Genomic DNA, 15,839 nt, shown 5'->3' with positions numbered 1-15,839 from the left:
TTTTCATTACACCATATTGACATGATGAAAACAAAATGTTTTGAAAAATATTACAATATGATTAAAATGACATCAAACATTTTAGAAAGGTCATGATCAAATATTTTGACAATTATAAAATATATTTTTATTAAAAAATCCTTTAAATTATCATGTCGAGGAAAACCGTCTTTTATGTTTTTATGACATGATAATGTTCTTATAATAACTTTCTTATATAATTGTCATCCATTTTATTTGTGATCCAACCTGCAAAATCTGGTTGCAATATAGCTTCACTAGCTTGAATTGTGAAAATAGTCATTGTGCCCCCCCCCCCCTTGGCTGGCAAAAAGAAAACGCCATCATGATTGAAAATTGTTTCAGTCGAGGTTTGATCGAGATTCGAGCCGTGGGGAGCGTTTCATGAAAGGACTTGTCGGACGTTTCTTTATCCGACAATTTCCATAGTAGTGCCTCTCAGCCAATCAAAATACAGGAAAGATGTCAGATCTGACAGCTTTAATAATTGTCGGACAAAAGAGTTGATGAAATGCTTGATGGTGACGTCACTTCAGGTCTGTCCCAGACGTTAATAATCATATCTGATAATTGATACATGATCGCAACTCTAAAAATCCTCCTCAACTTGATTTTCAACCAATCAACAGCGGGCATTTGGGACTTGCAATTGATTTTTTGACTGGTGTTTAAACGCAACTCTTTCTGCAATGGACCCCAGAACACTTAGAACATCAAAAAGATATCAATGCAATTAATATCATTAAAATACATTAGGAAAATATGTTTGAAATGCGTTTTGATGTTGCAGCTTAGTATTAGGAAAATGTTTTATTGCAATGAGAAAATCATACATTTTCACCCGGTATTTTCATATGATTTAACATTTTCATTATGTTTGCCCAAACATTTGTATGATATTTTGTCAATGTTTTTGTGTTAGCTGGGCACCATAGAGATACATCTCTATGCTGGGCACCCACCATAGAGATATATACTAATAACGTAATTAGTATACATCTCTATGGCACCCACTCACCACTCACGTCTCCGAAACTGGCCCAACGTAAATTGGGTCAGGTCAAGTTTCACCGGATGCTAAAAATAGGGCTGCGCGATATCGATCGATATCGCGATCAAGTCATCCGATTCACGTACCGGTTAAAGCTTGTTCTCGAATACGGCGAAAGGGGAGAAGGCTCTCAAAATGTCTTCTGTTCGATTTACCGTGACAAAAACTGATGAAAATGCAGACCATGACGCAAATGATGACTCCCACACGATTCCTAAGATCCAAATCGTAGACTCTGAGGGGAAATCAACAACAAAATACAGTGAGTAGACCTATCTTTTTCGGGCTTTTTTTTTTATCGCCAGCCCCAGCAGGGCCAGGCAGTGGAGCAGCACTCCCCCGCACCCAGTGGCAGTGCAGTGGCGCAGCATCTCGCCTTGCGATCCTGCTCGCGCTCGGACAGTGCTCGGCTCCGAGTCCGAGCAGCATCGGTTGTTGTCCATCCATACAATCGGAGCGAAACACTTAAAGAGAAATTCCAGTATTAGCAGTAAACACTGATTTCATGAGAAAGTCTGTAAAACAAGGCTTAATTGTCAGTATATCATCGAGGATCTAGATCTGGTACAGTTACATAAACTGAACTTTGTGAAATCTTGAAATCTACGCTGAAAAATGTTCACACTGAAGATCACCAACACAGATAGGCACACGTGGGACAGTGTATTATTATTGCTAAAATAAAGACCCGACGGAAGTGACCGAATCCGCGCTTATTTTGCTTATTTCTCAGCAATTACACAATTTCTTCCAGAATCCTTTGGCACATATTTTTTATTCATACAAACAGACACTTAGGTGGTCATTATATTAGATTCTGTAAAAAGTCATTTTTAGATCGTTACCAAAACTGGAATTTATCTTTAAAAGTTAACTGTGCCTGTGCCTGTGGTGCATGCCATGAACATTTCCATATTTCACTTGAAAAACTAAAGTTACATGTCTAAAACCTGGTGTAGGCCTAGATCTATAAATATGAATGATGGGGGGACCATAATTTGCGCACATTTTAGAAATTATGAGTTGATTTTCAATAAAAAAATTCTCACAAGTCACACTCACAGACACAGTTCACACATATCTGGCAAAAATTAATTACGATAATGCAAACGGAAGGCAAGATGAAGATCCCAATATCTTAAGTCGAATTCGCTTGACAGAATTAGTATGATGCCTATGGCTATGGGGTGTCCAAACTTCGCGCACTTTTCAAAAATATTCATCAGGCTTAATTTTGCTCACAAAATATTCATAATTTATACAAAACCAATTCAAGAAATAGTTACCACATTGACGGCAAGATCGTAAACTATAAAATCATGGATGAAAATGTAAAGTAGGTCAAGGGGTTTCGCCGGTATCGCGATCTCAAAATTTTATTCCGATCGGCGAATACGGGCTGTGCTGGAAAACTGTTCTGAAAAAGTGTGACCTAACTTCGCGCACCAAAGCTTTTGTGGAGATTTAAACAAAAACTCAAGCTCAAAAAGTGAATTATTTATATCAGATTGATGGCAAAATGCTATGGAATTGGTTAGTACCACATTTAACTCACATTTTTGATGATTTCTGCTTGCAAAATGGTGATATCGTGATGCTTGTTGATTTCTTCAAAACGGGCGCTAGCGGTGGCAAATTTGCCGATCTTTTGCCAATATTTTCATGAATACTGAACTCATCCTAAAGAAATTTTCACTTAAGGGTAATTTTAGGTCACTTTTCACGATGATGATGTCAGATTTTAAGGATATTGGCTAGTTTTTGAGATAATGACCGTCCGCAAAGTATGGACACGCGCAAAGTTTGGACTCACTGCCATACTACTACTTCTGCTTGCAAAATGGTGATATCGTGATGCTTGTTGATTTCTTCAAAACGGGCGCTAGCGGTGGCAAATTTGCCGATCTTTTGCCAATATTTTCATGAATACTGAACTCATCCTAAAGAAATTTTCACTTAAGGGTAATTTTAGGTCACTTTTCACGATGATGATGTCAGATTTTAAGGATATTGGCTAGTTTTTGAGATAATGACCGTCCGCAAAGTATGGACACGCGCAAAGTTTGGACTCACTGCCATACTACTACTACGTCAAGGGCTTCGCTGCACTGCCACTGGTATCACGATCTAAAAATTCTATGGCGATCAATTAGATTTAATGCGCGCTCGGCTGAAAAAGTGTGACTCTATTTTGCGCATGATCGTTTAGCAAAGGCAAAGCTTTAGAAAGGAAATCAAGCAGACAAAGGTAAGATAATTGTATCAGATGGAGGTTAAAATGCCATACATTCGGTTGGTATCACATTTTACTTATTTGGAGACCTCTGCGTGCAAACTGGCAATTTCTTGTGTTGTCTTGTCATGTCATTCCATTAATGCCCACAATCATTATGGAATATTATGGCATATGCAAGGCTCCACATTACGGTACCTTTTTTTGGTGGTGGCCCGTTCGGGCCACCGAAACCTTCATATAATTTTTTTTGGTGGCCCGATATTAAAGTTTGGTGTCCTGAAAAATATAAAGAAAAACATGAAAATTGAATAAAACAAACTTCTGAAATATTAATTCTGCAGCCACTACCACTAAGTTACTTTCACTTTGTACATCTTGTATGCAAACCTTTTTAATATCCATTTAGAATTTTTGCCCGAGCTCCCATTTTTTTAGGTCTACCATGAGCACAGTCTCATACACAAAGTCTTTAAAGGAGAATGAAACCTTTGTAACAAGATAGCTTGTGTGAAAACAGAAAAAAAAAATAGATCAACGAAAGTTTGAGAAAAATCGGACAATTAATGAGAAAGTTATGAGCATTTGAATATTGCGATCACTAATGCTATGGAGATCCTCAAATTGGCAATGCGACAAAGATGTGTGATGTCACTTGTGAACAACTCTCCCCATTACTTTAGTATATATTTCACTTAAATTGCCTCTTTTATCACGTCTATATCAGGAGATCATGTGTTCTTTCTATAGGAGGGCATGTAATACAGATTTTTAAAGAATACATCATGGATAAACAGTTTGTATCACAATAAGAAAAAGCAAAAAGAGACATTTTGAGGGTATTTTATAGTCCATCAAAGGGAAAGTTGTTCACATGTGACATCACACTGTTCTGTATAGAAATATAATTATTTTGATCTCAAGGGGCCATACAAATTATCTTGATTACAAATATGATATTTAAAAAAATATTTGTATATTTCTATTCAACACAATGTTATACTTATGAATTACACCTAATACTATTTTTAAATGCATATTTTGGTTCATTGAGTAATTTCCTTTCAGAAAAAATATAGGGTGTATAATAGTAAGATAAATAATTTTGAAGTTACAATACATGTAAAAAGGTGATGCAAAAGCAAAAAAATTACCAAAATGTACTTGTAACGCGAAAGTAGGCGACCTCGTAACACATGACCTTATGTACCAGGTTATTTTAAAATGATCCTTGCCTACACAATTTCAAGACATACTGATATCACACAAACTGTCATGATTAGTCTTGTTATGTTATTTTACAAATAAAGACAAGTCAATACATAGTACATGAAAGTGCATGTTGTAGGATGCCTTCAAAATATATTTACATGTTTTGCTGATTTTGAATTAAAACTTTCAGTGCTACTTTGCTAATTCATTTTTTTTTAATGTTGATCTTTTCAGGCTTTTATCACACATGATCTTTATTATTAATTTTCAGTGTTATTTGTTTGATTTCTCTCATTTTTGTCTCACCTGCAAAGCAGAGTGAGACTACAGGCGCCGCTTTTCCGACGACGGCGGCGTCAACATCAAGTCTTAACCGAAGGTTAAGTTTTTGAAATGACAGCATAACATAAAGTATATGGACCTAGTTCATGAAACTTGGACATAAGGTTAATCAAGTATTACTGAACATGCTGCCTGAGTTTCAGGGGGGCGTTTCATCAACATTTTTGTCCGACAAGTTGTCAGATCTGACATCTTTCCTTGATTTTGATTGGCTGAGGAGCACTGTTACTATGGTAACTGTCGGATAAAATGGGACTTGTCGGATAAAACGTCCGACAAGTCCTTTCATGAAACGCCCCCCAGGTCACATGATCAAGGTCAAAGGTCAGTGAAATTAGACCATGTTGGGGGAATCAACATCAAAATCTTAAACCTAAGGTTAAGTTTTTGAAATTTTGTCATAACTTTGAAAGTATATGGACCTAGTTCATGAAACTTTTGTGGATCTGATTCATATAACTTGGATCAATGAAAATCCTGTGTGAGTTTAAGGTCACATGACTCAGGTCAAAGGTCATTTAAGGTCAATGAACTTTGGCCATGTGGGGGTATTTATTGAATAACCATCATAACTCTGAAAGTGTATTGTTCTAGTTCATAAAACTTGGACGTAAGAGTAATCAAGTATCACTGAACATCTCTTGCGAGTTTCAGATCACATGACCAAAGTCAAAGGTCATTTAAGGTCAATGAACTTTGGCCATGTTGGAGGTAATCATTCAATTACTGTCACAACTTTCAAAGTTCATGGATATGTAGTTTAAGAAATGCGGACATCTAGGGGTAATCAAATCAAGTAGATGTATCACTGACAAGTCTTAAGTGATATGATCAAGGTCAAATATCATTTAGGGTCAATGAACGTAGTATTGTATCATTATTTGATTGGTGTTTTTTGTGAATAATTATTTTATAGTAGTTTTCAAAGTCAGCACTGCTGCTATATTGAATCGCGTAATGCAGGTGAGACTGCCAGACGCGCTCCACTTGTTTAAAATCTTTTCTGACAATTATCATGTACTATTAAAGTTTAGGTACACTTTACTGAATTAGAAACACATTCCATTACTCTACCAATGTTCTCTGGGAAGGGGAGGGTGGGGGGCAATGTTTAACACGTTTTTTACCTTTCCAATGTTTTTATTTCAATTAATTTTTTGTGAGTAATAATTTACTTAAACTACCCTTTGAAACCATTTTTACAATTTATAAAAAAATTCAGTTTTATGGAAAAGATTCAAGATTCAAGACATTTCATTATGAAATTTATTAAAGTAAATAAGTATGGTTCAGTATTAAAATCCTTATTATTTATTTTAGTTTACTTTTTATTATTGAACATGTTAGAGAAAAAAAATTATTATCCCAAGTAAACACCTATCCATTCAGCTCAACTGACTAATAATTCATCATTCCATCCAGATTCCATACATTCTTATTCATGTATGCAAACATGATGCCACTGATTAATGCTTCAATTTCAGCACGGTTAGTTGATGGATCGAGTGGTAATTTTGGCAGAGTTCAAAGTAAGTTGTTCTATTTTTTTCAACACAAATCTGCATTCATTCGATTGTGCTTCAAGTCTGTGCATCTTGGCTTATTATTTTTTTTCATTTTTTTTAGTAATTGCATGCCATGGTTAATCATACTCATAGAGCATCTGGTTGTGGCTTGTCAGGCCCAGTGGACGGGTGCAATTAACTAAGTGAAAATAGCCAATTTGTTCTTAATTTCTAACACCATCCACGCACGTTGAGACAGAGTTCATTTTTTCATGGAAAATTCACTCATGTATGTCGGGGATTTTGCATGCTCCGGCATGGTAGCTTTACGGCAACTGTACTGGCGCACTGCTAGTGACTGTGCTTCACCGTCTTCAGAACAAACCAAAAAGTGAGTATATGGGACTGAAGTTGGGTGAAGACGTCATGGTTTTCAGTGGGCTGACTTGGAGTGAAAACAAATTTCTCAAGTTGAGAATCGCAAGGAGTTGGATTATTTCCGTACCCTGTGTTTACAAGAACTGATTTTTCACATAAAGTTACCTTGATAATTACTATCTGACTTATTGTTTCGTTTGTGTCAGAGACCTAAAATTTAAGCGAATTTTTCAACTACAGGGGAATTGCCATTTTTTAAGGAGAGTTCTGTTTTTTTGTATGTACAGTAGAAGTAATCATTCTTTGCAAAAATATAAATATCACTCAGATTCATGATCATTTTCAACAGTTACGGCAGTTTTTATACTGCAATACTTTCTCAGCGGTTTCAGGAAAGCCTCTTGTCAACTTTGAGCGTTTTTCGAGGTCAACTCAAAACGAAATCAGTTGATAATTGCACCTTTCCACTACACCTGTTATTTCATGCAAATAGCGTTTAATCACTCCAGCAACCTAACTTCTAGATGATAAAGATTTAATGTCGTTTAAAGTGTTGTTTGCACTTAATACCGGCATCTAATACAGATGTTTTACGATGTGACTGTACCAGTACCATATATTTAAAGAAGCGAGATTGAAAATTGTAATGTACATGTACTGACCTTCCATCATATGGGGAGTTAAACAGTCATCAAGAATCATATCGTTTCCATTGATCATTCCATTTTTGTGAAAATTACACTGTGTGCACGTGGATGTTCCACACCTGTATATAGGGGAATGTGTGTAGATTTGCTTGTTTCATTATTTGTTGTCATGGGTCAATTTAACCAGCAGACTTGTGACATGTACATGTATGCCTTATATTTTATCATTTAAAGAAAATATTAGAACTATGAATCATTATCTGATTGAACAAATTCAGTTCAAAGAATTTCTTGATTTTTATTTCTTGAGGGTGGATATGTCATGCGGGTGTAACTGAAATATTGATTTTAAGTCAGGACACCTTTAATTACTTGGGCGATTCCACGGTCAGTTGCATTACACTTTTATGTGTCTTTTTAAATACTTGATGCTGTCAGTTTTACAGAGTTAAGTCTTTCTGTCAAGTTTATACTGTTGGATTTATCTTGACGACTGAGGCTTTAAAACAATGTATACAGAATGGTTGTAGGCTGTATATTGTGGACACCATGACGTCCCGAAAATCGGTCAGTCGCAACACACAAAAAGGACATGGAAAAATAGGTGACTGATTACATTTTTAATATTTAGTATTTTCGAAATAAAACACAAGTACCGATTTCAAGGTATGCAAAACATTACTTACATGTAGATATACTTGTAGAAGTCTCAAATAAGACATTTTAATTTGGGAAGCAACTTCAATTTTCTCTTGTGGATAGAAAAATTCCAGTCAGTCCCATTACACTTTGTCCGGCACCACAAATTTGACATTCTTTAACCTTTCCCGCAACTTATATTTGAAAATTTTCTTTTAATAAGATGTATTAAATGATGACCTTCAGATTATCCAACTGAAAAAAAAAAATATATATATTTTCTGTTAAATTAAAATCAAATTAAAAAATATACCTCATTCAGCGCACGGCAGTAGTGCCGCACAGTGGGCCAGAGCGAAACCAAAGTGCGCCAAAAGTCATTTTGGGCAATTTCAGATTTTTTATTTTTGTCACACCCAACTGAAAGACAACACTTTGAAGAATACTTAAAATTGTAAAATATTTCATTCCGGAATGTGCATTAAATTTGTTAATTTCTACTTCAAACCTTATAAAAATGTGATATTTTGCGAGTTGCCGTGTGCATGACAACCTAGTTTTTCATATATGAATCTGAAGTTGCTGCCACATAATTCTGATATATTCTTTTTTCATGTGAAAGGGTTAAAAGTATATAAAAGATACCTTTCGGGTGGTTTATACATGTAGGATTATTATTCCTTGAAATAGACTGATGATTCACTTTTTTGAATTTACATTTATTTTTAGAAATATGTACCGGTATATTTCCGTGGATTTCCATCTGAATTCTATCACCATTTGTTTTCCCGATGTCTAAAGCTTTAATTTGATACCAGATTTTTTTCTACCGGTCTGACATGATGATGTCGGACCAGTAGAAAAAAAAGGGTTAGTGTGGAGCCCTGAATATGTATGCAGTCCCATGTGTATAATTTTTTGTATTGTTTGGATTCTCCTATAAGGAGATGCGTAAGAAAAATTATATGAGGCTAATTATAATTTTCCTTTGTATTATGAAATTCCATATGAGTTTTGATAGAAACTTTTGAGATTGAACCAATATGAATTTTGGGAAAATTTCTGCTTTTTCTTGGAATCGCCCACTTTCAATTCCAACTTTATACATTTGTACACATCACAATGCAGGGGTGGGGATCCATTTTTTCATACACTTTTAACTACATGTTTCTTGAAGAAATGAAGACAAACTCTTGAGTAGGAGGATAGGCCCCAGCCCCAGTGGATCTGCCACTGCATTGATTTTCCAGTTCAGTGTTCCTTTTGAAAAGTGACATCAAGAATGAAAAGGTCTATTAAACAAATTACATATTTATGTTCCTGGGAAATTCCCGCAGTCTTTTTTCTTTAAAAAAAAAATAGTTTAATTGCTTGTGGAGAATTACTTAATGAAAGGGCATGATATTTAGCTAAACATTTACAATCCTCATATGGATTTGCTAAACATGCCATCCTTCAGTATTCATGATCATAATCAGAGTTTGATTTTATTAACTTTAAAAATCTTCAAGAATCCATAAATGAAAGAAGTTTCCAGATGTTGATAGTTCAAAGTTCATGAATGCCATTTTATTGGATTTCCCACAAAAATTGACAAGACGTTGGCTTCCTGTAAGGTACTTTTTGTCGTCTGAATATTGTTTTATTCATGTATAGAAACTTCCCGTTGCCAATCCTTTCACATCAAACACACATTAGGTTTTATCTCAAAGTGCACATTTCAAGAGGAGGAAAAAACATGCAGCAAATTGGAGGGGCAAAACAAGAGAGACAGACAGGCAGAGAGGGAGAGAGAGAGAGAGAGAGAGAGTGGAAAAAACACTTCACATGTGAGGTGAACAAATTTTGCAAATCACTGCAGAGTCAGTGAGTACATAAAAACATATTTTTCTTCTTTATACAGTTTTCTTATTTATCAATATTATTCGAATGATTTATAGTATGGAGTACATGTAATGAATATTTGAAAACATTATTTGAGCATGAAAAGATGGTCTTTACATGTATTTCAAATGCAGGTACATGTAATCATCGAATGCGTTTGCTAGTTCATACACAAATTAATTTTGCATAAAACTGCTAATATCAGGCACATGTTAGCCTACACAAACTTGTCTGTGGTAAAAGTATAGGTCATACATAGCTACTCATTTAAAAGTACATGTATGTACCAGTAATTGAAATGATACTGTGTACCGGTCCGTACTTGACTTTTTATGTAGAGGACTTCATTTTTTTTTGTATTGGACACTAGTAATAATGTTATTGTCTAGAATTTGATGATTTTGACAAAGCTACATATGCATGTCATGTTTTGCAGTCTGAGAGCAGCTGTTGAATGAAGACTGGCCATGAATATTTGATTGCAAATGATTCACTGTAGGTGTAATAGATGGGTGTTACTGTAATAGGCATGAATGTCAGATTAAAAAGAGATTAATCACTCTTGCATCATGTACATGCCTTTCTCCGAAAAAGGTCAATACTGTGCATAATTGCTTTGTTTCTTATGGTAAAATATTGCACATGTATCCAACCTGTTAGATGTCAAGTTCTTGTTCATATAAAAGAAAATTAAATCAGAGAAGAAAAAAAAAGATTTTGAGAAAAATCACATTGCCTTGACCAAGATGACTCTTAATAACAGCAAAGTAAAAATGTTTCTCAATTGGAATGGTGCTTGACCTAAACCAACAAATACTTTAAAGGAGAATGAAACTCTTGGAGCAAGTTAGCTTTTGTGAAAGCAGAAAAATCAAAGAATAAGATCAACAAAACTTTGAGTAAAATAGGACTAGCAATAAAAGAGTTATGAGCATTTGAATGTCGAGATCACTAATGCTATGGAGATCCTCCCATTGGCAATGCGACCAAGATCTGTGATGTCACACACGTACAACTCTCCCATTCGGACACTGAAAATATACCCCAAAACATCTCTTTTTGCTCATTCTAATCATATGACAAACGATTCATCAATGATATAATGTTGTGAAACCTCTGTACTTGTCATCTCATAAAGAAAACACATAACCTTGTGATAGACTCTATAAAAGTGAGAATATAAGTGAAATAAGTACTAAAGTAATGAGGGAGTTGTACGTGTGTGATATCACAGATCTTAGTCGCATTGCCGATGGGAGGATCTACATGGCACTAGTGATCTCAATATTCAAATGCTCATAATTTTCTTATTATTCATTCAATCTTCCTCAAACTTTCAACAATATGTTTCTTTGATTTTTCTCTTTGATATGGATTCAGCTAGTTTCAAGGGTTTCATTCTCCTTTAATACAGTGTCTACAATATTTGCTGTTAGGATTTTGAAAAAGTCAATGTGCAATTGTGCATATTGTCTAAAATGTACTTTATTTGGACAGTAATTGCACATAGTGATTGGAGAAATGTGTGTCCATGTATATTGAACAATAGACCTACATGTGTACAGTACATGTACATATGCACTTACTGTATGATAACATTTAATTAAAGTTATATTAAATTAAAGTTGAATTTAAGTTTTAGAGAAACTCACTTGACACTTTGAATGCTTGTTACATGTATTAAGAGCCTAGTCATTTGCCAGACAGCGAGCAAGTTACATAGGCCTTATACCAAACTTGACTAAAGTGAAATATTTCATTAGTCATTATTACAAGAGGTCCAAAAAAAAAAAGGATGCATTATAATGGACAGTGCATTTATTTAAAAAAAATAATCATAAAGTTCTGCCTGTAACAGATAATTCTTTGAATGTTATATCTGTAAAAAGTCCAGAGCCTTGTTGCATAAAAGTTGTTATAGTAACTGTGTCTAATGGTAACTTTCCTGAAATCAATGATTGTGATTGGCTGTTCAGCCTTGTTTCCATGGTAGTTGCCATTCTATGGCAAAGTAACCATAATAGTAACTTTTACGCAACAGGGTCTGGCCTTTTTTTCATAATCCTTCACTCGAACCTCCAACTGGTGTTTTCAATTTCAAAGTATGCTAATTTAACATTGTACAGCACATATTAAGGTCATGCATCAGAGTGAGCTTATTATTCATGGCGCATCCCTTCTTCCAGCTGCCTTGAACTGGAGCTTGCTAACGCTTGGGGCTTGGTGCTCGATAACAACAAGATTGCATATTTCAGCTGACTCTGGGCTAATTGCCCGGGGAGGGGGGGGGGGGTGGGGTACGTAATATAAATGTATGATACATACTGTATGTGCCGTGGTCAATACCCCCATTTTCAGCCTAAATTTCCGTTCCAGAGAATCACCAATTTAGAAAGCAAAAGAAATTCCTATTTTTTCTCTGTTCCGGAGACCCTCAAATTTGTGGTTTCTTGTTCCATTGCCCGCTCAGTGGCGCTCATACTCAGTGCAGCACAGTGGCAAATTGCCATTGACTGCATTTAAAGGCCAGCCAAAGCTCTGCACTGCAATTCGGACACCGACACCGCAGATGGGTTCATCACACAGAAACTACATAACCAATTTCATGCATATTCATGCAACGCTCCGAAACACAGAATTTGTGCTGTTCCAGAGCATTACATTTTCAGCAATCGTTGATCCAAGAGCAGTTCCGGAGACCTCCATTTTAAGACCAAAGTTTAGTTCCAGAGCCCTCTATTTTCAATTTTGGTGCGGCACACGGGTATCAGTTTATAATTCAAGTACCCCCCCCCCCACTAATTGCATGATCACAAATCAGCATATTATTGTTTAAGCTCAAGTTTATGAGGAATGAGGATATCTTTACCCTCTGAGGTACAGTGTACATTTGTTTCTAACAAATTTTGCTCATTTGTTTGCAGTGCCAAGAAGTAGCACACCTTCGCCCAGTGACATGTTTAGAAAACTGCAGTACAAGCTGACAATCAGAGGTGACCCCTAATTAATTTAGATTGCTTGACCTAGAAAACTAGCACTTTTTGCATCCTGTGGAAATGATATATTCATTTAAACGGAACAGAGCGGCTGCATTATAAAACAGAATTAAAGAAATACCACAAATTTTACAGCATTGTGAGCTTGCATGTAGATGAAATACATGTACATTATAAATGTACATAGAACTCATGATTGCTGTTTGCTTTAAATATTGTTTCGACTTTGTTGTTTGATATGAGCAACTTCATTATGATTGCTAGGAAAATGCATGATAAGATTTTTGTCGTAACTTCTGAAGGTTTCCATGGCAAAGAAGAATAATGTAGTAGGTTTCACCATGTATCTTTCTTGGCCAAGTGTTGGTCCTGAAAAGTACCACCCAAACTCAAGATAAAAGGTGCCGCTTTTCCGACGGGGGCGACGTCAACATTGAAATCTTAACCAAGGTTAAGTCTTGAAATGTCATCGTAACTTAAAAAGTGTGTGGACCAAGTTCATGAAACTTAGTTAGACATAAGGGTAATGGTGTATCAGTGAAGATCCTGCCTGAGTTTCAGGTCACATGACCAAGGTCAAAGGCCATTTATGATCAACGAACTCTGGTTATGTTGCGGGTATTTTTGGAATTGTCATAACTTGGATCTAGTTCATGAAACATATACTTAAGGTAATCAAGTAAATGTTTTCTTTTGTGAATAATAATTCACTAGCTGAACAGAGTCAGCACTGCAGCTATATTGAATCGCGTTATGCAGGCGAAACTGCCAGAGGCGTTTCACTAGTTTTCTTTTTGCAATACGCACCGTTTCCTCAGTTCAATTTCTTTGTTTACTTTATATATATGTTTTCAGTTTATATTTTGTTTCTTGAAATCTAAAAATTGGTTGCAATCTTGCAGCTTCCAATCCAATTCAATCCAGCTTGCTTGATGAAATTGAAATACATGTGGATTGAACAGATAGTTTCAAATTTGGTATGTGGACTGAATAAGAGAAACCAGCACTATGTTCATGCACAGTATAAAAAGTATCAGAAAGTGATTAATCTTGGAGAGCAGGAATTGAAGGCAGGGGGACCCCTCCCCACTCCCCCCCCCCCCCCTTCATGATTTTTTTACTTAAAATGTAGTAGTTAACAAAAGTGGGGAAGGAGGGAGAAAGGAAAAGAAAGAAGGAAAAAGAGTATGAAAACTTAAGAGGTCTGGGCTGTACAAGGAATTCTATTATACTCCTAGGATGCAATTGAGGAATTGAGGATAGGTTGGTCATGGTGGTGGTACTCTGTGAGACACTAATTTGTCAAATACACTTGTACTCTACATGGATCATATCTGAAACTCATCTTGTTTATTATTTATGGTCAGAGTAAGTTCTGTTGCCAAAAACTTGCTCAAATTGTGATATACAGGTATATGGTAGAGCTGAAAGTGCATCATTGTTTTTTTTTATACAGTTATTTCATATATATGGCAACTTGGCAAGGGCTGTGCAGGTATCTTTTATGGCTTCAAAAGTTTCATCAAATAGATCTACAGTGTAAGGTGCATATGGGTATACATACTGCCAGACTGTTTTGTAACATGAAGAGCCTTTTCTCACAATGAAGAATTTGCTACTTCAGTATCTGGCCTATGGCCCAGAAAACAAGTGCAATGCCGAAATCCAGTAGCAGTTGGATTGATCAAGGAGATAGCACCTCTGATATCTCCATGGATTGATGCTGCATTTGTTGGCCCATGTCCATGTGGAAGGTAAATTGTCAATTCATCTACTGCCATCCTATCCACTCACCACAGGGTCTACCTTCATTTTGGCAAATGCCATTTCTTCCATCAACATTTTCAGTGTCATGCTATAGTTTGATTTTTCTCTATTTATTCAAATGAACATTTTTCTGGGGTGGACTTGACCTTTAAGTATGGATAGTGTACTGCCATTAGTGTGGATTAATGTGTTCATTGTTGAGCAAGGTTCAACTCTTCAAAGTCTTTTGAGTTTTTTAGTCTTCTATATTTTTTTTGCAAATAATGACTAAATGAGAGCAGTTAGCAAATATAGAACAAATGAAAGGTGTACTAGTGGTGACTCATGACTGCATGTACACTTTTGTGTGAGTGACAATGTGAAAGATTTCCTACATGTAAATTCAGCCTTACTCTAGGTACTGTCAACATTTTCCATTATCTGCATGTACGTGTATATTAAAAATGAAAAATTTGAAAATAGATCTCTCTCTCTTTTTTTTTGCTTTAAAAACTCTAAAGATGAATCTTCCCATCCCAAAAGAAAGTTGATAATATTAAATTAACAAAAAATACATCAACCCATAATAGCAAGTACCGGTAAATTTTAATCAAAATTTGAAAGTTTCACAAGGTATGCTACACGGGTTGAGAGAACTAGAAAGGGTTTATTTTCATTTGGTCTAATGCCGATTTGTCTATTTGCCAATTCTTCTACAATCATTTGGTCTACCAACAGTTCGTCCAATTTCCACATGGCCTAATTGCCATTCGGTCAACTCACCATTTCGTCTTATAACCAGTTGGTCCAATAGCCATTTAGTCAATATAGCATTTGATCTAATTAGACTAAATGTTAATTGGGCAAAATGAGTGAAAATAAAACAGATATTAGACCAATTGGTTATGAGACGAAATCGGAAATGGTGATTAGAAGAAGTGAGGATTGGACCAAATGGTTGTTAAGACAAAATGTTGGACGGAATGGCATTAGACTAAATGAAGGTAGACCATGTGGTGAGTGGACGAGTTGGCAGTAGACGAATTGGCAATGTACCCTAGAGAGCTAATTATGTAATGATGTAAGTCAAAGCGTCACACAGACAATACTCTTTTTCAATGATTTAATCATGGAATAAACAAATATTTCAATTTGTAGTACTTATTGATATTAAAGAAGTAGAAT

The 15,839-nt window shown here is 35.6% G+C and overlaps 1 protein-coding gene across 2 annotated transcripts in view; it reads left to right on the top strand.

The window, feature by feature from the left end:
- The first annotated feature begins 1,138 nt into the window (after positions 1-1,138).
- LOC129254297 (solute carrier family 12 member 4-like) overlaps positions 1,139-15,839 on the top strand; it is a 60,469-nt gene continuing 45,768 nt past the window's right edge. Inside the window, exon 1 of one of the 2 annotated variants that reach the window (XM_064115676.1) lies at positions 1,139-1,334. In XM_064115676.1, coding sequence (XP_063971746.1) covers positions 1,208-1,334 — 127 coding nt within the window. In that variant the 5' untranslated portion in view covers positions 1,139-1,207. The remainder of the gene's footprint in view (positions 1,335-15,839) is intronic. The other variant, XM_064115677.1, reaches the window with a different exon arrangement.

The sequence above is a fragment of the Lytechinus pictus genome, chromosome 2 (assembly GCF_037042905.1).
Source record: "Lytechinus pictus isolate F3 Inbred chromosome 2, Lp3.0, whole genome shotgun sequence".
NCBI lineage: Eukaryota > Metazoa > Echinodermata > Echinoidea > Temnopleuroida > Toxopneustidae > Lytechinus > Lytechinus pictus.
This window is presented reverse-complemented; position numbering and strand designations above follow the sequence as displayed.